The following is a 25,909-nucleotide window of genomic DNA, read 5'->3' on the forward strand; positions in this document are numbered from 1 at the left end:
TCTTCAGTGCACTCGTGCCGCGAAAAAAAAAAAAAAAAAAAAAAAAGCTAATTCTCGCTAACAACGTGCGGCTGTGAAGTTCCCGCTGCGTTAATTGCCGAGCAACAAAAACCAAAATTTCACACCCGTACGTTTGTTGGTGAGAATCAGCAAATTTGACGTGAATACGTCTTTAAAATTGCTTCCATAATGGGAGGCAATTTAAAAAAAAAGAATGGTAACATATTCGGGGGATACAGTTTGGTGTTGCAGCTACGTTTCTATCATCTCCATACAAAATTTTAATTACACCACTGGATAGCTAAAGGTTCAAAGAATTGGTTACGCTAAGTCAGGACTGTGACGCATCGCGCGCGGTGTAGAGGGAAGCGCCGCCATTTTGAGGTCATTTTGCTGCTTTTCGAGATTTCCGTTTAGTACAAGTTTTGACTCGGAGTAGCTACGACGTTTGTTTGAGTTTCAATCGTCGGCTCTCGTCAAAATGTATGGAATGTATATATAAAACATTCGTGTAAATTAGTTACGGTGAATATATATGGTGTTAAAATATAAAAAATAGCGTATTTTATATTTTGTATAGATAGAGACCCGGAAATTTGGCATATTCTTCTGGCCTCAGGATAGAATTCAAAGTTATAGGTGTGCTCGACCCATATTTACTTTCCCATTGGTTGATTTCTTAGCGAGAACATTTTCATCCTTGTTATTTGGCACTACCTGGTTCGCTTACTTCTCTCCTAGATGGGCATCATTGGCTAACGGTCGTAGAGGGGCGTGTCCAGATAACTGCGTGCCAATCATGAACACAGTGCGAGAGTGTAAAGGTTTGCATTCTAGCTTGCGACTAAATGAATCCGCGAAATTTCCGGGTCTCTATGTATAGACAATATTACCTGTAACGTACACGTAATCACGTACAACGCACGGCCGTGTCCATGACACAGCCACACACCTTTTTTTTTATCGTGGCACGAGTGTACTGAAGACACTAATACAGAACTGCCAGAGAAACCACACTCGTCGTTTTCGGGTGACGTCACTCGGCAGACTGACTCAACTCCCTAGCGACAACTGGTGCTACAAGCAGTGTTGCCAGATTGTAAATGTCAATGTCTCGTACCAAGGAGCGAAAATTCTCGTACGACACACAAAAAATCTCGTACACAATGGTATTGTAAAAGCAAAAGTTTAAATGTGTTTCTACAATATTTTTATATACTTGACATTTGAGTTACAAGCCTAACAAATGTAAACTAAACAATTTTCACAATCCTATGATTACATAAGTAAAACATTATTCACAACAATACAATTATTCTTGCCATTCACTCTTTTGCATTTTTTTTTTTCGTAAAAAATATTCAGTTTTTTTTATTTTCGTTGATTTAACATACAAAAAATACTCGAAATTGTGATTTAGGGGTTGTGCATTTAAAATTATTCTGACTCTGGGTCATTTCATGTGCTAGACAAATAGAGGTTGGCACCTGCTAATAAAAATCAAACACTATCTTTTAGTCGGCGTCGCCTGTGTTGCCAGCCCAAAAAAAAGTCTACGCTGTCGGGCAGGAACTTCACTTAATGGTATTAAGTTACAAAAGAAATGTTATACACTTGTTTGACAATATATCTAATATATCTTACTAGAACCCGGGTAAAAAAAACCAACATTGATAGTGATCTTAGAAATTCTCGTACAAAAGCGTACGAGATCCAACTTTACCTCGTACAACGTACACAGGTTCTAAATTCTCGTACGTCTGGCAACACTGGCTACAAGTAACATGATGAGTGACATTACGATTCCTGTTAATTTGGGGTTCCCCCCCCCCCCTCCCTCTCGTAGTATCTGTATCAGGTTAACTTATCTCAAATTTGGCAGTTATCGAAAGCAACACCAAAAGCTCGTGTATCTTTTTGTTCCGTCGACAGAGTAAACAAACATCACGCGATTGCTTTGCAGAATGACAGTTGGGAAAATAGGTATCCCTGGTGCACCCACTTATTTATTTTTAAAAAAAAAAAAAAAAAGAACTATCAAATTTGACACGGCACGTACTATATCCGAAAAATTCTCTATCGCTCTCTCTTTCTCGCGATATTGTTTACGTCCAAGTCGAAGATTTCTTCCTATCGCTGTCCCTCCTGGCGTATCGGCCCGCCAATCGCCAATTCCTCTTTCTCTTCGCTGTCTCTAAGTAAACCCTCCCCCCCCCCCCCCTTTTTCTTTTTCATAACCCACTCGCCCCGCTATTGCCTTCTCCTTTCCCACGGGCTTTCTTTCCCAGCGAAGTAATACCGAAACATAAATCCCAGCTGCCAACGTTCTGACGACTCCGGACTTAACGCTCCGGAAAAAAAATCTTTGACGAGGAAAATACGATAAAACAAAAAAAAATCTTCCTCATTTACTCCCCAACTTTACCCCCGTCAACCTCCTAAAGTTAGACTTTTTTTTTACAACTTTATTGTTACCCAGGATTGTTCCGGTACGTTGCCCTATATGTAATAAAATGCGTAAAATTACACAAACAAATGTTTGTTTGGTAATTTTTTTTTGTCGTGTGATTTTAAAAAAAAAATTAAAATATTTGTGATTTTACACAAAATGATTCTTCAAAACCAAATTGATTTGCAGGCCTTGGTTAAACTCTACAAGTGAACAGATAAAGTTACAATAACTAACGTGTTATATCGTACATTTGAATGTATATGTGAAAATACCTCTACAATATATGCCTTAATTTTTATGACTACATTATAGTTTTTAAAAACACTTATACATTGTTAAAGTGCATAATGTTCGTAAAAGTGAATTTGCAACGACCAAGTATCGGCAGCCATATATATAAAGAGATGATTAAAGGTTTCTTGTATGGTTGGGCAATATAAATCTTACAATTCTGTATTTTATTTCTTGTATGGTTTGGGCAATGTAAATACTGCAATTCTGTGGTTGTTTTCTTGCCTTTTCGGGACGATTCGAACTACCCGTGTGTGATCAATGCGAACGTCGTTGAAATGTGTACTGGTGTGCATGCCATCGTGGCTTCAAATAATAACGCGAAATTTGTAGGTCCATATATTTGTTGATATGGGGTTGGATAATTGTGGAATGAATAATTTGGAAACCCACCAACGTCCGTCACGTTTCCCACCAGAGAAAAATATCGGTTCGACATAGCCGGGAATTGAACCCTGATCTCCTTGGTGGGAGACGAGCTATGTTACCACCTTTTTTTTTATTAAAAAGATGGGTGGCACACAGGCAAGTTTTGACAGTCACCAGTGTGCCAATCATCTCCCCCCCCCCCCCCCCCCTTAACGTTGTATTGTTAAGTCACCCCGAGTTATTGTGAGATTGAAGTTGTGATTGTTGGTGTATTAAGACAACATAAATTACATCCATGTCTTACCCGGGATTCGAACCCAGAGCCCCCGCACCGTACCCCGGTGCGTTATCGACTGCGCCACGGAGGCCGACATACCACTCAACCACAACCAGTCACCCCCATCAACTATTAACATGGTGACATTTCGAAGGGTCCTATTGTAGATCTCACGATCACAGCGTGGCATGCGCATGCCCGTACCATAGCGGCATCTCTTCTCCATACCACCTCAGGGCTAGAGTGAACCGGAAAGTACAAAAAAAAACACGTGAGCGGATCTTTCAGTCCTCGCCAGAGATGTGTAACATCCAACGTCGATTAACGAGAAAATAAATGTGATATAATGTTGCAAATGCACTTATAATACCAAACTCGGACACGAAATTTAACGTGGAATTCATTAAAATAACGCCAAGTGAGGTAAATACATACGCAAATAGTGTTTTCAACTACATTTCTGGACACGAATCACACGTATTTTCCGCACCCGCCGCTAGAATTCGCTGCCGGAGCAGCTACGTCGACTATTCAGTGATTTGATTAACAGACCCAAATTTTAAACTTTATATTGAAATGTAATATATAAATATACATATAAATAATAAACCTAAAAAAAACTTGAAAAAAAAACCTAACCCCGGCTTTTGACCTCAAATTTGACGAGTTAAACAGTTAATACCTTGAAGTTTCCCTTTGGCTTTGTGGACTTTGGTTCACGCTATCCATAACAAGTGGCAGTACCGTTGTTACACATTTCCGTTCCATGCGTCTTACGTTCCATTCACGAAATTACCCTCACCAAATTCCGTATACATGGAAGTTACCAATCATGGAAGTTAACCAATACCTACAGGAGTTTATACATACGTTAAAGGGGTGAGACAACACAAGTATAGAAGAAGAGCAAATCACCATGGAATGTGTGCTCCGAACTCTTGGGGTAACGTGAAGGGCCTCGTCTTCATACGTTGAAAATCCTGGCGATTCAGGTGAAGGTCTAGTTGTCCGGTTTTCAGTTCCTGCGGGCTCCATACGATACAAGTCTTCTGGGGTGTCTGCTTACGTACTGCGGTCACTGCAGGAACGCTGTAATGCCTGTGTTACTGCCGGCGGCCCACAGTGGGGCCAAATCCGAATTCCCTGGCCAAAAGTCTTAAAATTATTTTTTTTTCTCGCGATTCCTGTAGTTATATTTTGAAATATAAGTGTCCAGAGCATCAAGAATTGCACAAATCACTTCGTTGTGACGAATAGTTTTTGCACAATAATTGAGAGAAGACAAAAAACTCAACTTTCAGAAAAAAATTAGGTAATAAAAACGTCGTTTATTGATTGATGCACTCACTTTTGGTTCAACATTTTAGAGTTCTCAGAGGTACTAGCTTAATATACGTTCTTTTCTGATTTTTAGGGTACATATTTCGTATCGTCATAACGAAGTGATTTGTGCAATTCTTGATGCCCTGGACACTTATATTTCAAAATATAACTACAGGATTCGCGAAACAAAAAAAAAATCATTTTAATACTTTTGGCCAGGGAATTCGGATTTGGCCCCACTGTGCGGCCGCTACTTGGGGCAATCTTTGTGATGTGGAATGTGTGCGTTTGGAAACTGAAGAATATTATCAAGTTTCCTTAAATCCATGGTGTTGCGTCGTTTCGTCCGTTATCATTTCACAACACAGCACAGCACGTACAGCAGCCTATAGCGCTTCGCCGGTTTGTGTTTTCATCATGGATTGCAAGGTGACTTTTGTGTTCCTTGATGTAAGCTTTTGGACATACGCCATTGCTAAAGCACATGTATGTCTGTAGAAGAAAACTACAAAAAACACAAAATACAAAAACACAAATTAAGCAAAAAAGTTCTATTGTCAACAGGTTTTTTTCGTTCTGTTAGTCCATTTTCTTTGTTTTTCTTTGTTTGTTGACCATATTCCTGTTATGGAATATTATGTGGTGTTTATATCCTGTTGACAACAGCAATTTTTTGCTTAATTTGTGTTTTTGTCTTTTGTGTTTTTTGTAGTTTTCTTCTACAGACATGCATGTGCTTTAGCAATGGCGTATGTCCAAAAGCTTACATCAAGTCATGCACTCCCATTGCACAAATCTTTCAAATGACTTTTGTGTTCGTCTAGTTGTACGCCGTCACACTTTTAACGTATGCACTACAAATTTCAGAACACCCTGCGTAGCTCGCCTTGATATCGCCATGGTGCCGTCAATAATAGCAAGGGCACGATCGACACGTGACTAACGTGATGAGACTTTTACTGTTGAGTCCGTGGCTTTTGCGGTAGTTATTTTTCTCAGAGGCGGGATTTATAAATTACGCGAGAAACGCAACGACGCAACAGCGCAACACGCAACCAACACATTCGTATATAAGGTACGGAATTCTCAAGACCTACCCCCGTGACCAAAAATTTTAAAACAGTTGAAAACAAATTTCTATCCCGGGCTTTCATTTCATAATTCATATTTACCATGAAAACAAATTTTAAATTTAAAGTGTTGTATTATTATTTCACTGTTTTAAAGTCAACAAGTATAAACATTATGTATATGATAAAAATGAAATAGTGTACTTCAATGCATTTAACGTAGGCGTCTTGAAAAAGTTTTCGGAACACATCTGTTCAAATATGGCGTCGAAAACGCAAGCCTAAACGCAATAAAAATGTAAGTTGAACAATACTTGCGTTGCATTACTACGCCTTGCGTATTTTATAAACTGGTGCTCTAAAACGTGGTAGTTGAAAATTTTGCATTTTGCGTACTTGCGGTTTTGCGTGGTTTACATCAGGCCTAGGTCTAGGCAACAACGGGTCGTTACCACAACGCCGAAATACCACAACGCCGAACGTACAATAACGCCGAATGCCAAATCTACCGCAACGCCGACAGCTAGAAAACTGCTGTGTACCACAACGCCGAAATACAGTAACGCCGAAAAATTTTGCTGCGGGGAGGGGCCCACAGGAGCAAAATGAAAAACAACTGAATGAATTTGTGTGTTAACATTACCTAACCTAACCTTTGTGGCAGTCCTGCAATGACATTTTTCGGCGTTAATGTATTTCGGCGTTGTGGTACACAGCAGTTTTCTAGCTGTCGGCGTTGTAGTCAATTTGGCATTTGGCGTTATGGTTTTCGGCGGTATTGTACGTTCGACGTTGTGGTTTTCGGCGTTGTGGTGCGTCCCCGGCAACAACATACAACAGGTCTCGCAAACATCATACAAGCCAAATTTTCTCGAAAATTCTGGCAGCATCCGAGTGTAAAAAAAAATATCACGACGAACGTGCGGGGTTCATTGTGAATCCCTCGACTTGTTGATGGACGGACAAATGAGACGGATCATATCGAGTCCAGCTGTAAGCAAAACAAAAAATTGGTTGTCTGTAAAGTCGGTTTACGGACGATAGTTTAACGTGACAACGTCATAAAAAAACATTTATGAAATGATTGCATACTTTCATGAATAAAATTGAATCGTTTTATTGAATTTTTACTATTTTGTATGGATACAAAGAAGGAGTGAAATTAAATCTACAATTTAATTGATAAATTTACTTTTATTTGCACTCATTAATTCAAATATGTTTATTACTTTAACGAAGAGATTATTTTAACTATAACTTTTATACATGTTTGTTATTTAACTTCTTCCAATCTGTGTTTTTTGTTAAGGATAGGACGATGATAGGAAAAGTAGGAAACGAATGGGAGTGCTTCAAGTTTAATGTGCCTCGAAAAAGTCAAATGGATGGTTGTTCCAATCGAGTGGAAGAGAAATAGATGTGGCGCAAGCGTACAATGAGCGTAACGGGACACCGCGTAACGGGACAATGTGCGTAACGGGACACTTTTTAGTGCGTGCAGCTGGCGTTCATCGATTTATTAGACGTTGTCACGTCAAAAAATCTCATGTGTTTCTTTTCAAGTGACGGTCAGGAATTCGGTTACGCTTGTGGCCTGCTACTTTAGAGCACTGTCGAATTGGAGACAAATTACATCACACACTCGTCTGACTCGGCTAACAAACTAGGAAAGCACTGTAGCGGATACATGATTATTATTTTTTCGGCCCGGAGGGGGGGGGGGATATATTGAAGTAAAAAAAAGGGTGTTGTCTGTAAAATCGGTTCACGGACAATAATTTTACGTGATAACGCCATAAGAAAACATTGATGAAAAATTTTCATATTTTTTAATTTTCAAATAAGTATTATTTACAGTTTTTGAAAATTTAATTTAAATAATTTGTTTAAATATAATCACGAACAATAAGTAAAAAAAAAAAAAAAAAAGCCCGCCTTAACCTGTTTGATATTATAGAAGATTTTCTCGCACGGTGGTTGGCAGGTTCTTGCACTCTCTGCTCAGGCGGAACGTGACAATTTTTCGTGCGTGCAGCCGGCGTTCATCGATTTATTAGACGTTATCACGTCAAAAAAATAAAAATTCACTTTTTTAACATTTTTTTATCAAAAAAAATTTTTTAACACTATTAAAACCAACACACAAACATTTATGGGCTTACAGTAGTAGCTGTAGGCGACATGGCTTCTAGAACAGTAATATAGTGTCTTCAGTGATATTTAAAAAATTAATAATAATTCGTAGCCCCCCGTGGGGAGGAGGGGTGAAGTATTTCAGTCTGACACGTGACGCGTGACATGGATTCTTGTCAGCTTACAATGACCCGGCTACAAAATCCTCTTCCCTTCGCCAGAAGCACGCAATAAATAACTTTGCAAAAGCGCTGCGTGTAATTTTTTTTTTCCTTTTGCACGACTATTTCGTCCGGTCGACAGCAGTGACATAAAGCCCTCGTCGCAAATTCACGTTTTCATCGTCAAAACTCAGGGGGGAAATGGCGCTGGTCGGTTGAAGTAGGATTGCAATGACGTCACTGTCGCCCTCACCGTCATGCTTGTTCTGAACAGTCGGGTGGGTTTTGCTCTCATCAAATATTTGTCTGCATATTAGGATGGGTTCAGGATATCTTTTTTTTTTTAAGTTCGATGAAATCAATTAGTTGGAATCGTACCGATCAGAGACTGAATTCGCGGACTTTTGGATACAACCAAATTTAACATTTAAAAATAAAGACTAAAAAATTTGTTTGCACGAGTATTTGTTTTCTTGTCAGATGATTTCGTTGCATGGCGCAACAGTCAACACAAAAATACGTATAAACATGTTTGCTCTCGTTGCAGTTTTTTTTTTTTTTTTTTAATTATTTTGAAATTTGAATACAGAAATTTACAGCGTGTTTAAACGTTGCGGCTTTGCGATTTTTTGGATTGTCAGTAGTTTTTAAATCAATGGTTGGTTATCATTTTGAACTAGTGCAACGTGTCTAATTTTCAAAACATATTCGAGGTTGTATGCCCACTTTGGTTTTATGAACGACATTGAAAGCCGCTGTATTTATGTCACATCACTCGTTCTAAGTCCACCCATTAGGTATAATTTTGGTGCAAAAGGTTGAGGAGTTTTGAAACTTGGCAGGATTGTAGACTTGGGAGCCTGAAATATAACCTTAAGTTTGCGACCTTGGGCGACCGCCGCAACCACCGCCATCTTGAAAAAATGGCGCCTAAAATAGGTTTTTTGCAAATAACTTAGTTCCTGAATGTTTTACAGAAAAATGTTTCAAATAAAAAATGTAGAGGATAAAATTATATACAAAATTGCTTCTATGTGCCTTTTTCGTCAGACCTAAATGTTTCGAGTTATAGGGCTGAAAACTGAGGCAAATATTTTAAAATTGCATTATATCCGCATTAGCAAGTAACTTTTGGCCGATTATCTGCCCATTAGCTTACTAAAAGTTGTTTTAAGCAATAAAGTAATAAAAGTTTATCATTCAATAAACTCGTTTCCACACCACCCATGAGGTAGAGTTGAGCGGCGCGTTTTTTTTAAATGTGGTATCCCTCGTAGGCCTAATCCACGCTCAAAACAGTCCTTGCTCAAAACAATCCTTGCTCAAAGCTTACATGTATGTTTTCTGTCGTTTTGTACTAAACGATGTCCCTGGTTCACTATGCTCACAATCTTTAGAGTCTTGCTCGTATCCATCCTCCTCCAACACCCTCTCCAAAGAATCGAGGACGTCATCAACCTCGAATGTGTCTTCTGAGTCGGAATCCGCTACTAAATCGGGAATGTTTTCACATGCTGTCCCATTGCAGTAAAGACACATCACCGAGCACTTTAAGCCAATTTTCCGACATCCACATGCTCCTGCACACCCTTTTTTACATTTACAGGATATCGATTTTAAAATGATGTTGGGGGCTGGTTCTGACGTAGTGCGAATAGCATCGAGCCCATGTTTCGTTTTCTGCCAGCCATATTTCTCAGGATCTTTTTCACTATCACACCACATCGCGACTTGGTGGTATGTTCGCAGACAGTGTTGTCTTGCAGCATCTCTTGTGGGTGGAAGGGATGCAAGATTAAATTTGTTCTTGGACACAGATTTCACAAAAGTTTTGAAGCGTAGTGAATCCAATGTGTCCTCTGCAGACGATCCACCATACAGTGCCAATAAGAATGTTTCACCAGCTGCGGCGAGAGCCTCTACATCTGCTTCTATGTCTTTGAAGGTTGCTGCAGTGAAGCAACGATTCGTTTTTTCCCAAGAGACTGAGGAACTTCAATTTACCTTGATTAAATAGAGCAGAGGTGGTATCACAACCACTGATTGCATGTAAAAACAAAATATTCTTAGCCACATCTTCGTTATATTTCAGGCTTCGTGTCGAATAAAGTGTTTCTACACTTTTGCCAATTGCCGGTTTCAGCAAAAAAAATATTTGAATGATTTCTCGCCTTTGCAGTTAAGAGAACCAACAAATCTATATCTGCTCCGACAACAAAAACACGTGTAAATGTTGACGACATGTCGATGGCGGTCTGAATGATGAGCACATCCGCATCTTCTACTGCCTACTTCACTGTGAAATTATTTTCTTCAAACTTTGTAACCAACATTGAAATTAAATTCCTTTTGTTAGCATCGCTCGCCAAAAAATTTTCTTGCGAAACAGGCGGAATCATATCTTCACCAAAAATTATATCAGTAGACATATGTGCTCTGGAGCGTCGACATCTTTCTGCACTCTTTGTATTACGGCTAGCAGCGTTCGCTGGATAACCGTCAAAGACTACAACTGTACTAGGACCAAAGTGTCTTTGGACATATTACACGTAGTACATGCATATTGTGCCATACGAATCGTTGCGATGCCATACCACTCGATGCAACAAGAAGCCGCCATCCAATACATGCTTTGTTTCGTTTAACATACAGTATTCATAGGCAGGCATGAAATTTTCCCTGGAAATCACTATTATAAGCTTAAATAATACATTTTCACATTTTAAAAAAGTAATATATCTTTACCTTTCTTATATTTAGCCGTATGTTTATTAAAACCACATGTAAAAACTACCGCACGCATTGTCTGCAGGTCAAGTGAATCTTGTTTTCAACAACGTAAGTCCGAAGCAATGGTGCGCGGAGTTAATGCGCATTAAAAAACGCGGAACTCAACTCGTCCTCGGGGGTGGGGTGGAAAAGAGTTGGCAGAAGTAAGAGGTTTTTTATTTCTTTATTGCATGAAACGTTTTTTCGTACGCTATTGGGCGGGAAATTGGTGAAATGTAGCTTGTAAATACTGATTTTCTACAGTTTATAACCACTCACTTGATGTTTTGGCCCTGTAACTCGGAAACTTTAGGTCTGACGAAAAAAACGCTTAGGAGTAATTTTGTAGAAAATGTTATCTTCTTCATTTTTTATCTTAAACATTTTTCTCTAACATATTTAGGAAATAAGTTATTTGCAAAAACGCTAATTTGAGCACCATTTTTTCAAGATGGCGGCGGACGCGGCGGTCGTTCAAGGTCGCAAACTTAAGGTTATATACAGGACACCCAAGTCTTCAATCCTGCCAATTTTCAAAACTCCTCAACCTTTTGCACCAGAATACCGTTTTTATGTCTATAATGAGTGGACTACTAATTTATTGTCAAATTTAGGTACCTCAAGACGAAAATTTTACAAAGGGGCTGGGCTTTTCCCGATACGTGCAAGGCATTCAAAGAAGTCACGAAAAAGAATTAGCCACTGTCGGTTGGGTATGGATCTCCTCTTAGTTTGCCTGAAGTGCTTATGGAAAGTCATGGAGAAAAGAAACGAGGTACACCATGTGTATGGATAGTGATTTGAACACGGGTGTTCCGAAATACGAGTATGGTGTGTCAACTACTGCGCCACGTCGTTTACGTGATTGCCAAAATATTAACTGCACGTAATGACTATTAACGTCAAGAATTTCTTTTCATTATCTTTCTGGGGTAAATAAAGGTAAAATATTAAGTAATAAATATGTATGGGCCAATCAAATCCTTAAATACCATAAAATACTTAGCATTCTAAGGATTCGATATTCAAGTAAAAAATTCGAAGACAAACTATTTAAAAATTAAAATGAATTTTAAAAATTCAAAACTGATAACCTCTGAGTTTACTAGGTAAATATTTTTCTTCATACCTATCCTGTTACCATTTCCCAAGATAATTGTATTTTTAACATGTAATTATTTAATTAAAATTTCCATAGTATTGATTATGAAAACTTAGTTTATGAATAAAACATTTAAAAGGTAAATGCATCAACATAATAGTTAATATCTTTTTTTTCATTTATTACACGTCATTTTATTTTGGACCCTTGAAACCTAGATTTGGATTCAAGGGGTATATTCAAAATACTATTTGTAATTCAAATTCGAGATTTGGATTCGAGAAAATTTTGGATCTGACCCATCATTAGTAATATATCAACATTGAATCATTGCGGCCTAAATGTGGTTAATCCAAGGTAGTTGTCGTTGATTTCTGTATCAACGCCTGACATAGTGCATTGGTTGAACTCCTTCCACCGAGTCATTTGCGCTATATAGGTATGTAACATTCAACACCAGCTGACATATGCTTGTTCTTGTTTTTATGGTACACTCTTCAAAAATAATTATTTATGTGTGTTGCACAAGGTTGAAATATCTTCTTGTAGTATTACAAACTATTTCTTGGCAACTGGTTTCCAAAATAAGCTTTTGTAAAAGATTGGAAGAAAAAAATCCTGTAAGAGTTTACCCTCATAATAGGAAGAAATTACAAGTCTCTTGATAATACAATTAATAAGAAACTTTACGTGTCATGCGTATGAGCAGGTCGCATTTACAATTATGGCCGGTAACGTTTACAGACTTGGGATTTTTTTTTTTTTTGCAGCCAAGCGCTTCAGAAGTGGAACTTTACAGAAGAAGGCTGGGAAATTTGTAAAAACCCCAAAAAAAAAAAAACTTGTGTTAAAACGTGCGGAAGTATGAGCATAAGCAAAAATAATAATAATTAGGTACCTACACAAATGCTCAAGTATTCAAATGTGCTGTAGCGGAAACGTAAAGCTGCTGCTACCACTTTTTTTTTGGGGCGGGGGGGGGGGGGGGAGAGAGAGAGAGCAATCAATTTTAAAACTAAAATATGAAACAAAAAAAAAATTGCGTTGCACTTTTGATATGCGTTTCGTTACGCTGGGATGACGTCATGGCCTTGCCCGACTTGCCCTAACGGCTTGTAAAGATAAGTTGTTTTACTTCGAAAATAGGTACGTTTCAGCTCATCTTTGGCTAGTTTGTTTGTTGGTTTGTTTTATGCACAACGGCTTGAGGCATTGGGTCCTCCCCAAGCGCGGCTCCAGAAGGGGGCGGGGGGTGGGGGCGACAGCCCCTCCCGAGACCAATTTTATTGATTAGTGTATATTTATGTGTACTTAAATATTTAATTTCATATGTTAAACTTTTATCTCATCAAAAGTTGCATGGAGCTACTAAGGTTCTGTACACTGAAAGATAGGTTTGTTTGCCTCAACAAAATATTTGTTTATGTATGGCGAAATAAACATATTTTGTTAATTCAAACAAATATTTTGTAGTAGGAAAGATTCTGTTGACCCAACAAAATGATTTTGTCAACTTCAAATTTATATTTGGTTAGGTGTAACAAATAATTTTTGTTACTTACCGAGTTTGGTTAAACTAACAAAATATTTTGTTCCACCAAATAAATATTTGTTTCGCCATATACAAACAAATATTTGTTTGATTCAAACAAACCTTTTTCTCTGTGTATTTGAAACCTGTAATTCGTAAATAATATTCGAATGCCATTATCTGACCACTTTCATTTTTTTGCAACTACGACCTTTCTTTGTGCGGTAGCCCCTCCCGAAAAGTCATCCTGAAGCCGCCATTGGTCCTCCCAGAATATCGTGGTCTCCGAAGCACCTCCCTGACCGCCGCAGTGCTCACAAATTTCGAGTCCTGACTTCACGGCGTTGGGATTTAACCATCTCCGCTCGCGACGGTCCGTTATACGCGATTCCCGATGGTAAACTCTGCTTTCGCCAGGACGATCGGTAAACTATTGCTGCAGTTTATGGTGTCCTCGTATAACCCCCCCCCCCTTCTCTCTCTCTCTCTCTCTGTCTCTCTCTCACACCCTTCCCAGCGGCTGTTCTAAAGGAGATATGATGTGGGCAACAGACACCCACTTCTCCCTTATACTTTCCACTAACCCCTTAAAATCTAAAACAATATATATATATATATGTATGTAGTAAAAACAAAACACTATATACTCTAGTCCGCACCTAGCCTTTGAAATCTGTTCAATCAATGCTATTGTACTATGTGTAAATTTATTTTAAGTATTAATAAACTTTAAAATAAGATAAAACCCATATTTTGGTAAGGAATTTTTGATATGTCAGAAATTTTTAAAAAAAATTATCGTTTAAAATTAAATTAACTAGTATTTTCCAAGTATTTTTTCTACTCCTCGTTGTTCAACTATAGAGGAGGTAGTCCGTGCCACCTTAGGAATCCTTCTGTCTGCTGCCCTCCCCACAATTCAAACCTGGTTTGCGCCACTGCCTCCTCTCCTCCCTCAGAACGCACGCACACACACATACACACAAAGAGAGAGAGAGTGAGAGAGAGAGTGAGAGAGAGAGAGTGAGAGAGAGTAGATGTCCCCGGACCTGCCTCGCTTCTCCGACTCTTGAACTTCGCCGACGTCACAACCCAACGAACGAAATTCCTTCAAGTTCGCCTTCCAGTGTTGAAACTTCTCTTTCTGAAGTTTAAAAAAAAAAAAAAAAAATAAAGAAAGAAAGCGCGACCTTTCGACATTCATGGATTCGGGGGGAACACTCCATTCATTCGCTTTCTTGCTTCTCTGGCCGCGCAACTCTTGCAGAAAGAGGAAAATAAGAGAGGAGGGGCATTGGAATGCACTCAGTGAGATCAAGTGTAAAAGGCGCGGAGAAAGAGGGATAAAAGTTACTCAGTTTTACTTAAGGAACTCGGTCATGCGTGTTTAACGTTAACGGGCGATGTTTCAGTGTTCTAATTGCGGTTCATAACACGGCATTAGTTAATTATAAAAATGAGAACTGGAATTAAAGTATGTAAAAGTCAAAATTTAACTTTCATTTCGTAATGTTTTGAAAAAAAATATTTTTTGATTAAAACGTATTTTAATTATATATAATTGTTTGTTGAACAATAGAGGATTATAAATTAATGATACAAAACTACTCGTTTTCTAGACTGCCCACCAATCCCTGTTTTTTCTTCTTATTTACGTCTCACTCACGTTCACACAATGTTAAAAAAATTTCATTCAAAAAGTATTGTTTTTATACTTTGGCATAATGGCTTTGCCCATTAATTTTTTCATTAGATTAAATCATCGGCATTTTCCGAAAACATGTACTTCCTGTGAACGTATGCCTGGACAGTTGCCTACAGTTATCGATTCTCTTCTGACCCTGTTTGATGGTGAAAACCATCTATATATGTAATTAACCAATTGCAAAAGGTTCAGACTACTCAGGACGCTTCATAGGACATTTGGTTCGTTAATTGGGAGGCGGAGAATGGGTACGTTGTTTAAAATTAAACCCTACAGGCTAAAATATTCATAATAAATTGAAAAGTTAGGAGGACGTTTTGCTTTTGTACTCCAATATGCTTCTTAGTTACTTTATATATGTTTTCATCACTTGATTTTGAATAAAAAATAAATATAAAACTGTTTACCACTGGATCCCCTTCGTTCCAGTGAAGGGAATTGTCTGGGTCCTCTGTAATGAATAGGGTATAAAGAACAAATTTTAAAATTATTGAGAAAATGGGCATAAAAAACTTAAGATATATATTCACACTGGTTCTAATTTAAACATTTCCTTTCCACATTAACAACTACGTGTAAAGTTAATGTCTAAAAATAACATTATGTCTACAAAATATTGACTATATGGTACTTAAATGGATGCGACATAATAAGTAAATGTGTTTTTCCATAATTTTTAGAAATAATGCATTCATTTATGCTTTTGTTACAGCTATTAAGTGATCATCAGTAGAATATTAAAATCAGATACCAACCGCTTACCCCTTATGCTAATACCCCCTATGCCTTTATTTATTTACTCTTCTTTATGTTCACGAAACATTCTTATAGTCACTTTAGCTTGCAGTCCTAAGTCATTTTGAAAGGGGTCTTTTATAATTGGGAATAGTTATTTTTAATTTGATGTATTTATATGGCAGTTATTTTTTAAGGGTAGTTATGTTTGATAGACTTAATCATTCGTTAGAACGAGTAAACACTTGGGGGGGGGGGGGGTGTTGGCCACGAAGTAAAAGGTGTTTTAATGTTAAATAATTTACGAAGCAAGATTAATTATTAATTATAGGGCAGAAAGATGTTCATATTTACAATTGGAAGTATTCGTATAATTTTTTGTTGTGTGCTACCCTGCTTCAGAATCAGAAATTCCATTGCAAATAAGGATCAAGTAAACCAGTGGTTGTTAAATTTTTCTTCTTGTTAAGCAGGAGCATTTCCCTTACTTTTAAAGTAAGGGCGCTTTCTAATGTCCTCGTACTTAGCTCCCAACCGCATTGCTCTAAGAGTTTTACCCGTGTTTCTTGTTTCCTTCCCTTCTCCCCGCCCCACCCCTTCTTGTTGGTAACAGGCTACATTACTTCTTCCAAAATGCATCTTGTTTTCCAAGGGCAAAATTATCCTACAAGGGCACAAATATTTCACGAAACTATTTTCATCTATGTTACTGTTTTTACTTCCAAAACACATGTTTTTTTCTTTTCCTGTCCGATCATTACTTTCCTTCTAGAAGCTTTTATTTTTTACCATGGAATTTTTTATACTTCCAGGGAATTCAACTCTTTCCAGGAAACTATATTCCTTCTAAAAAAAATTTTATTTCGAGTATAATTTTTTTTTTTACATGCAAGAACTTTGGTTTTCTTCCAGAATTAATTTTTTTTTGTTTCATCCAAGAGACTTTTTTCCATTACATGATATTTTACTCTGCTAGCGAGTGATCGTTTTTTTCCTATTATTGATCGTTTATCCTCCTCCTAGTGATCTTTATATCCTCGTCCTAGTAATTTTTTTACTTCTCGTCTTAGTGAACCTTTACTTCCTTCTAGTGAACATTTATCCTATTAGTGATCGTTTCTCCTCATCCTAGTGATTTTTTCTCCTCCTCCAAATGATATTTTTCTTTTCGTCCTAGTTTTTTTTCTTCTTGTCTTGGTGATTTTTATACTTGGTTATCTTTTCTCCTCCTCCTGGTGCTAGTTTCTCTTCCTTCCAAGTGACCTTCTCTGCCTTGAAACCCGGTGTGGTTCTCGCCTGAGTGTGAGTGTGTGTGTGTGTGTGTGGTGCTCGCAGGCGCGGCGGGCCGAGTGGGCCTGGTGGGCCTGGTGGGCCTGGTGGGCCACGGGGGCCCGGAGGCCGAGGACCACGGGGACCACGGGGACCACGGGGCCGCCAGGGGCTCCGGCCTGCGCGGGCCCTACTTCGACACCTCGGCGTCGCGCAACGTGACCGCGCTGGTGGGCAAGACGGCGCACCTGCGCTGCCGCGTGCACAACCTGGGCAACAGGACGGTGAGTGCCTTCCCTGGTCTCTCTCTCCCCCCCCCCCCCCCCCACCCCACACCCTTCCCACTGCACTACCCCTAGCAGCTGCCGTACAGACCTAGCCGTGCAACTTCTTTACTGGAGGTGGAGCGCGGCAACAATGAGAAGCCTAAGATGTACATCAAGTTCTGTCCCTGTGCCCGAACACGCCCGAATATTCACCTTCGGCCAACCTCGCGATTTGTTTTTTTTTTTTTTTTTAATTTTTGCGCAGGAAAAAAATGAATTCAAATATCAAAAGTGGTCGGTTAGGTTAGCTACATTAAAACACTTTAAAAACACTATGGACGGTTAGTTAGGTTAGTATAGGCTACATTAAAATAGACAGAGAAATATAAATGTATATAATAAATGAACCCGAGGTTGGCCGAAGGTGAATATTCGGGCGTGTTCGGGCAGGGACAGAGCTTGATGTACATCTTAGGCTTCCCGGCAAAAATTGTTGAGCGTTACGAGGGTAATAGTAAGGTACGTGGAGGGTGAACCGGTAGAGGAGGAGAGTGCGTCAGCGGCGACGCCACTTCAACGTATGCGCTAGCGGTCGAATGGGAAGACGCCAATAGGTACGTAGCTTAGCCTCCTGTATGCTAGTTGTAACGGCCAGATGGGGATACGGCAGGGGAGAGGTAGAAATGATGCTACATAATTCTCGTAACGCTGCTTGTGTTTGCCTACTACTCCTCAGTTTTCGTAACGGCTGACGATAAGTCTACGCTGCCGTATTTCTTTTAGTTTATTTAAAGTATGTACAATTTATTTATTCGTGTGTAAAAGAGTCATTGATTTGTGCAATTGAGTTTATAATTATTCATTTTTATGTGGATAGTTTATTCAAAAATGAAAATAATTCATCTCTGTCTATAATTAAATAGCAAGCACTTCTGTCGTGCGTGTACTTCAGCACACATTTTTTTTTGTAAATGGAACAGAAATATTCAATTAAAATTACAAATATTTGTAAATTTGTACATTTACATGAAAACAGTTGTATCACTACAAAATAAAACCTAGGTTCGTATTCTTACCCGGGAATTTATGCTTTGTGCTGTCCCAGTACCTATAATAGTTAAAGTTATCTGTAAACTGTTCTCTGAATAGCTTCCAGTAATAACTGCGTACATTAATAAGCACGATAAAACAAAATAAATTCCAGTTAATGAATATTCGAATATCATTTCAATGGTTGAAAATTTTTACGCTTGAATGAGACGTCAATTAAAATATAAAATTATGCATCCATTTTCGTAAGAAATACTCAGTATTGTTTTGAAAAACGTATTTCATACATGCAAAAATAAACACAGCCGTGTGTTTTACACAGTAACAATATATATTTTTTAACTCGTAATATTACAAGCTAGTTCTTGCAACTGGTTTCCAAAGGAATCGTTTTTAAAAGTACATAAAATATTTATCTGTGCGGGGGAGTATTTCCGAATGAGCGGCTACGCAGTAACGGTAGAATATATAAGTAGTATAAATAAATGTTCCTACATGCACATGGAGTCTGAAGGAGGTGTGAGGGGGGTCAGTGACCGAACCACCTCTGACGTCATGGTAGCCATCTCGGTCGCCGCACTCTCGCGATTCAGTCGAACTCCGCGTCGCGCCCCACTCTCAGGAGGTCTCTCTCACCCTCTTCGCCGATGTCGCACTTCCCTTCGCTCGGAATCCGCTCGGAACTACCGCAGAAGCCGGCGTCGCTGCGTAAGTTACCTGAGGCGCCCTTCTCGAACCGACGAGAGCGGCTGTGGCGAGTCGCGTCATCCCGAGCCGACCTCACGTCCAGAAACATCGAGAAAGGCGGTGTTTATTCTCGTCACTCCGCGCGGGGTGCCCGCGGAATTTCCAAGGCCGCTCAGCGACAGATAACGTAGCCGAGGCAGGGCGATGCTTGGCGAGCGTTGGTGGGGGGATGGGGGAAGCTACGACCCTTGTAATCCGGCCAGGCGCTCGTGGCATGCCTTACGTCAGTGGCCGTGCAGGGCCGCCAGCCAGCCCCGAACCTGGCGCGCATCGCGGTCCTGTCTGCGTTCGTAACAATAATTTAAACCATGTTGAGCTGAGCCCAGGTAAAACCAGCGTGGACGCAGGGAAAAAAAAACCTGGGCACATACTTGCGGGGTGGAGATATGACAGGCATCAGCAGTGGCAGGAGATTGCAGGATACAAAGGATGGTCTGGATGAAGAGTTGGATTCTGGATTCAGGCAAGCTGCACTCCTAAGTCCCACCCGCTCTCCAGCAGCAACTTTTGAACTGAGGATGAAGAAAGACAGACAAGCTTGCAAACTGCGCACTGCGCACTGCAGAGACCAGATCCTCGGTTCATAGTCCTTTTCGCCCACACGCCCACACGCCCACAAGCCCACACGCCCACACGCCCACACGCCCACACGCACCACGATGGGACTCGGACGACCTGTGGCCTGCCCCGCCCGGCGCGGCGCCAGGCAACAAGATACGGAACAGACGGGCAGGTTAACCGCTCCTTCGCGCTCTAGCCTCCCGCATGGTGCAGGGGAGGGGTGTAATTGTCCCGCCAGAGAGAAAGAGAGAGAGAGAGAGAGAGAGAGATGATACAAAGAGAAAGGTCAGGGCCGATGCGGTGGAGCAGCAGCAGCCTCGGGTGAACAAGAGCTAGAGGTCGCCTTTGAAGCGCGCGCTCTGGCCTCGAGTCGCGGTGGTTCTAATTGGCCGGTGCAAGGGTCGAAGAAGGGAAAAAATATATATATATAAACTAATAACGAAAGCTGAACATTGCGTTGCGTGTGTCATTACTAAAATAACACAACATTAAAATTACTACACCCATATGACAAAGTAAAAATTCTAAAAATCATCCCCCCCCCCTCTTTTCCCACACTATTCCTTCCAATTTGAACGGAATACGCCCTTGGGCCGGTGCTTTTTTTTTATTATTTTAAAGTGCCCGTCTAGTCACGGATGTATTTGTGTTGGTGAGGCGGGATGATAAGCGCGACGCTCGCTGGTGCTTCTAGCGCGGTGTCTCCTCTGGACTGGCGCGCAGTCTTCTCGTCGTGCATATAACAACTATGAGATATGAGCGGTAACCATAGCATTATATGGCCGGAAAAAATTGAGATAAAGATGTAATGTAAATCCCTTGAGTGGTTACCGGGCGTTCCAAGTCACACAATATATTTTGAACAAGCGTCGGTTAGCCATTTTAACTCAACTAAAAGAAACGAAATACGGGAATAGAACTACTCATCCGCCTTCGGCATATCTTTAAATCCTTTTCGTAAACAGACTCGAGCAGTTTATAATTTGCGTGGTTTCCCCTGAAGCTCGGCACACCGTATGCGCTCCCAGGCAGACGGGGAATAATGTTTCGTCCCGGTAACCAGAAGAGTTGCGAGCTTCGCCCACTGAAGGTGCAAATCCCTACGGAGCAACTGACGCAGTAAATTTCGCGAAATTATTAGGTTCGTAATCAGTTCTGTGTTAGTGCACTGCAGCATTGTCTGTGTTTCATGATTGGTGGAGTACCTCTCTATGGTGCGTGCCCAGTTTCGGCTACTCAATCGCAGGAAATCTGTGTGGAAGCAAACCCGTCAGTAATTACCTAGGCCAGTGATGGCCAATTTCACTCTCTTCGTTAGCCAGATATTACTCTTCAAACTAATCTGAGGGTCAGATATCACTCTTCAAACTAATCTGAGCACCATATATTACTCTTCAAAATAATCTGAGGGCCAGATATCGCTCTTAAAACTAATCTGAGAACCAGATATTACTCTTCAAACTTATCTGATCACCATATATATCTCCAATTACTTTTGGAGCCAATGACTTTGGGAGCCATAGATTAGAGGCATTGAAACTATTTGATTCCTATTGAGTTGAATGTTCGTGAAAATACATTTTAGTTAACTATACATAGTCAAGCCTATAATATCGTCAAATACTGATACGATCGTATCCCTGCAATAATATCGTATCCCTGCGATGAGATCGTATCCCACTGATTTGAATTTACGAACAAATGTGTATCCTTTTCGTTAAATTTGCTTCATTTTTTGATGAACTGGCTTGTTCTGAATGTGCTTCCTTTTTTGACAAATGTGCGTTCTTTTTAGAATGTGCTTCTTTTGTTTTAATGTTCATCGACAACACTATAGTCAGGCCATGATGATTGACCTCGTGGTTCGGAGACGACTGGTCTATACCCCTGACACTGGACATGACCTGTTTAAAATGTTGGTCGCGCGACGAAGAATAATAAATACCTCTTGGTTCGGTGACGCTTGGTCTGTGCGCATGATTTTGTATTTAATATGTTTGAAATTTTCACCGAGTATCGACGAAATATGTCTCTTGGCTACTGACAGGATGTGTCTAACCACCTACTGGATGTGGCTGGCCTCCAACTGTATTTGCGTTCCTGTCCACTGAATAGACGTGACTGGACGTACCTATCTATCAACTAGACTTGTTAGCCTGACCGACTGGAATTGCGTGTATGGCCAACCTATCTGACGTTCCTAGACAACCAACTGGTTACGGCAGGCCACCTACTCGATGCACCTGTTTAAGCGTCCGTTACGTATAATTATCTGCACTTGTAAACACATGCCATGGGCATGTAAAGGACTCGCTTCGCCTTCTAAGAAGGCTGTATAAATCGAGAAACGTTAGTTAGTACTTTGTTTTTTTTTTGTTCTTGTAGTAGAGTATAAATTAAGCAATAATATTTTTGTTTGTACTTTGTTTTATTTCTCGAATCTGTCACATTTCTGGTATTTTAATTAAATTACATTTGTTTTCGTATTGATCAAGGATCTAACCGAGGACGGATATTGATCGATTCAGTCAGTAAATTAACAAGTGATTATTTTTGAAGATTTTCGGAATTTTTTTTTCCCGAATTTCTATTTTAATTATTAGAAAATTTCAAGATGGCGGCCAAGACGGCGGATAAGATGGCTGACGCCACGATGATAAATTATCCCTGCCCTCTAGCAGTCAAAATTTAAACTAATATGACGGTAGTGCACGCTAGCAGACGAAAACAATATGACAGATCCAGCAGGCAAAACAAGATAACTGGATAACTGTCTGATGTTACACTGTTTAGCATAATATCTACCTTGGAATTAGTGGTGGGAGGTCAGTCTGTCGGGTGGCTTCCGTGGAGGGAGGATCCGTCACCATTTTTATTTTGTCCTCACCGGGTTCGAACCGAAGACTCCATGACGTGAATTTTTTTAAATAAAATTGTATTTAGTAATTTTTTTATGAACTTTTAATTGCTCCTGGTAAAATCGGTTAATAATTAAGGTTTTTAAGATGGCAGCCACAACGAAGATTTCAACGTTCTGGAATCCACAATGGCGGTCGTTACGAAAATTGTAACGATGACGCCATACACATACAATATAGCGACCGTAACGATAAGTGTAACTTTCTAGAATCCAAGTTGGCAGACGTACCGAACAGTGCATCCGTGACAGCTAAGGTTAAGATGGCACAAGTTTTATTTAAAATTGTATTAATTAATTTTTTTTAATTTTAATATTTTTCCCGATTTTATAGCACAAAAATTATAGATTTTCAAGATGGTGGGTGTAACGAAAAGGTCAACGTTTCTAGAATCCAGGAAGGCTGGTTTTTTGTAAGCATTTTTTATTAAAATGTTATTTAAATTATAATTATTTTTTATTAATAAGTACATGTTGACTAAGGAGCGGGATAGATTGGGTAACTGAACATTTGAACTAAACATTTTTTTATGTGTTTTTGGATTTTTTTTCGTAACATTTTGGTCAAAAATTAAATAATTTAAAGATTACTGTCAGTGTCAGTGTCGTTGCCTCGGCAGCTTAGGGAGTCTTTTCGATGGTGAATTTAAGCAGTATTTAGGAATTTGGGTTCTTTCAAAGGTAAAAGTCTATTGAGACGTTCCGAATTTAGAATTTTTGAGAAATAATTCGGGAAATTTTCCCTTTAAACGGGTACATTTCCCTTTAAATAGAGAAATTTTGAGGAATTTGAGTCATTTTTGAGGAATTCTAATGTAATTGGAATCCAAGATGACCGCCATGACGTAACAAATTCAAGATGGTGGACACCAACACGGACTCCACGCTCCAGCTCCAGTGCCAGAAACCCCATTCCTATACTACTTCCATCATTTAAAAAAATTATGCTTGAATGAAACTAAAATTTGAAATTACGTGCCATTTTTAATGAGAAATACTCAGTATTATCTCGAGAAACGTAATTCACAATTGCAGAAGTAACCATAGCCATGTGTTGCACAAATGTTTCGTGTGTTTATCTGTGAAGTTTCACTTCAAGCGCGCGTATGTAGCCACACCCCCTTTCCCCCCTACCACCGTCCGCTCCAAGAGTAGTAGTGTGTTCAACGGTACCGTTGCGCTAGGGGCGCAGATATTTGTCCCCGGTGAACTACGTCCGCAGTAAATTGGTTTGCGGTGGGCGTGGTCTCTGTTGTTGGCTAGCCCCCTCCCCCCCCCAAACCCCCTTCCGCCTTCGGGGGGCTTGTAAGTGGCTGCTGTCGCTTTTAAAAATGGCGCCAGTCGGCCGAGACGCCGTGAATTATGCAGGGCGTTGCCCGCCTCCTGACCGAGGGGTCGAGAGAGAGAGAGAGAGAGAGAGAGAGAGAGTGAGAGAGAGAGAGAGAGTGAGAGAGAGAGAGAGCATAGGGGTGGAGGGGTGGATAGAGTAGATTCCACAGTTAAATCGTCTTGGTCTTTCCCCCCTCCCCCCTCCCCCAACCCACAAACCCGTGTCGAAATGGGAACTCTTGTGCACAAGCACCGTCGTGACCAAATGAGACCAGGGGCGCAACAACAGGGGGGCAAGGGTATGATGCCACACTGAAGCACATAAGAACAGTGCTCAAGGATTCCTCAGAAGTGAGAGTACATGAACCAAGGAAGCTTCTTCCTTCGGTCACTATCTATGATGTGCCAATAAATCTAGCAAACGAAGCTGTGGCTAAAACAATTTATGGAAAGAACTGTAGCACAGCTGATGGCACTTGTGAGGAATTCAAGCGGGATTTTAAAATCAGGAGGATGATTGGTGACAGGAAGAAAGAGGAGGTTCACCTGGTTGTACAATGCAATCCAAGAACCAGACGCACAATGATCTCTATGGGAAGGATCTATCTGGGTTACACCTCTTGTAGGGTTGCAGATTTTCTGAGCCCACTGAGGTGCTATAAGTGTCAGAGATACGGACATCTTTCCGGTAGTTGCAAGCAGGCGCAAACATGTGGTCGATGTGGAAAGGAAGGGCACTCTAATAAGCAGTGCGAGGCCACGAGGGTTTGCTGTGCCAACTGTAAGCGAGAGAACCTCACTGATCTTGATCATGAGGTAACTGCCCGCACATGCCCTACTCTGGTCAAGATGACCGCCTTAGAGGCTTCTCGCATTGATTATGGTTAAGTGTGCACAACTTAATATGTGGGGTTTTTCGGTAGTCTCGGCTGAGCTTGAAGCTGTATGCCGAGAAAACAAGATTGACATTGCTCTGGTTCAGGAGCCGTACTCTGTAGGCGGAAATCTGCCGGGCCTGACAGGAAGAAAGGTGTTTATAGGAGAACACCCCCAGGCGGCGATAATAGTTTGGAATGAATCCTTAGATATGCTGGTATGTGGCCACCTCTCGAATAAATATCATATAGTAGTGCAGTTAACTGGACCTGCACGAGAAGAGATATACCTAGTCTCCTCCTACTTCAAGTTTTCGGACGATTTCCAAGTTCACCTGGACCACTGGGATAAGATACTGAAAAGTATCGGCAATAAGCGGGTTATACTTTGTGCAGATGTCAATGCCAAATCACAGCTGTGGCATTCACCCGTAATAGACCGAAATGGAGAGGAGGTAGACAGGTTTCTCTTGGCAAACGGTTTGCATATCGTAAACCAACCTGGGAGGTTGGCCACATATGTTTCGGCCCAAGGAAGCGAAACATTTATAGATGTAACAGCATGCACGGAACGTGCCTGGGGTGTGATTCTAAACTGGGAGGTTACAGACCACACCTCAAGTGACCACAGAATGATTCAATTCTGTGTAGACCTTTTTCCTGTGAATGCAGTTACTGATACTGTCCCCAGGACCTGTTACATCCACAAGGGTACAAATTGGAAACAATTTGATGATGTACTCATGCAGAAAGTGCGGGAATATCAGGAGAGGCTGGAATCTGACTCCATTGATGAGAGAGCACAGGCTATTACGAAGATAATACAGGAGACTTCTGAAGCTGTGCTGAGGAAACGCAAAAACAACCGCGTTGGGAATCCATGGTGAACAAGCGAACTTGATGGGGCACGTAAAAGGTTGAGGGCAGCTCGGGTTCGGCTGTCCTCTCTGCAAGGCCTTGATCGTGTGGAGGGTTCG

The 25,909-nt window shown here is 40.3% G+C and overlaps 1 protein-coding gene across 1 annotated transcript in view; it reads left to right on the top strand.

Moving 5' to 3' along the window:
• The window catches only part of LOC134539836 (zwei Ig domain protein zig-8-like), a 437,284-nt gene that overhangs the window by 318,493 nt on the left and 92,882 nt on the right, over positions 1–25,909 (top strand). Inside the window, exon 3 of the mRNA XM_063382136.1 lies at positions 17,254–17,471. Coding sequence (XP_063238206.1) covers positions 17,254–17,471 — 218 coding nt within the window. The remainder of the gene's footprint in view (positions 1–17,253; positions 17,472–25,909) is intronic.

The sequence above is a fragment of the Bacillus rossius genome, chromosome 16, assembly GCF_032445375.1.
Source record: "Bacillus rossius redtenbacheri isolate Brsri chromosome 16, Brsri_v3, whole genome shotgun sequence".
NCBI lineage: Eukaryota > Metazoa > Arthropoda > Insecta > Phasmatodea > Bacillidae > Bacillus > Bacillus rossius.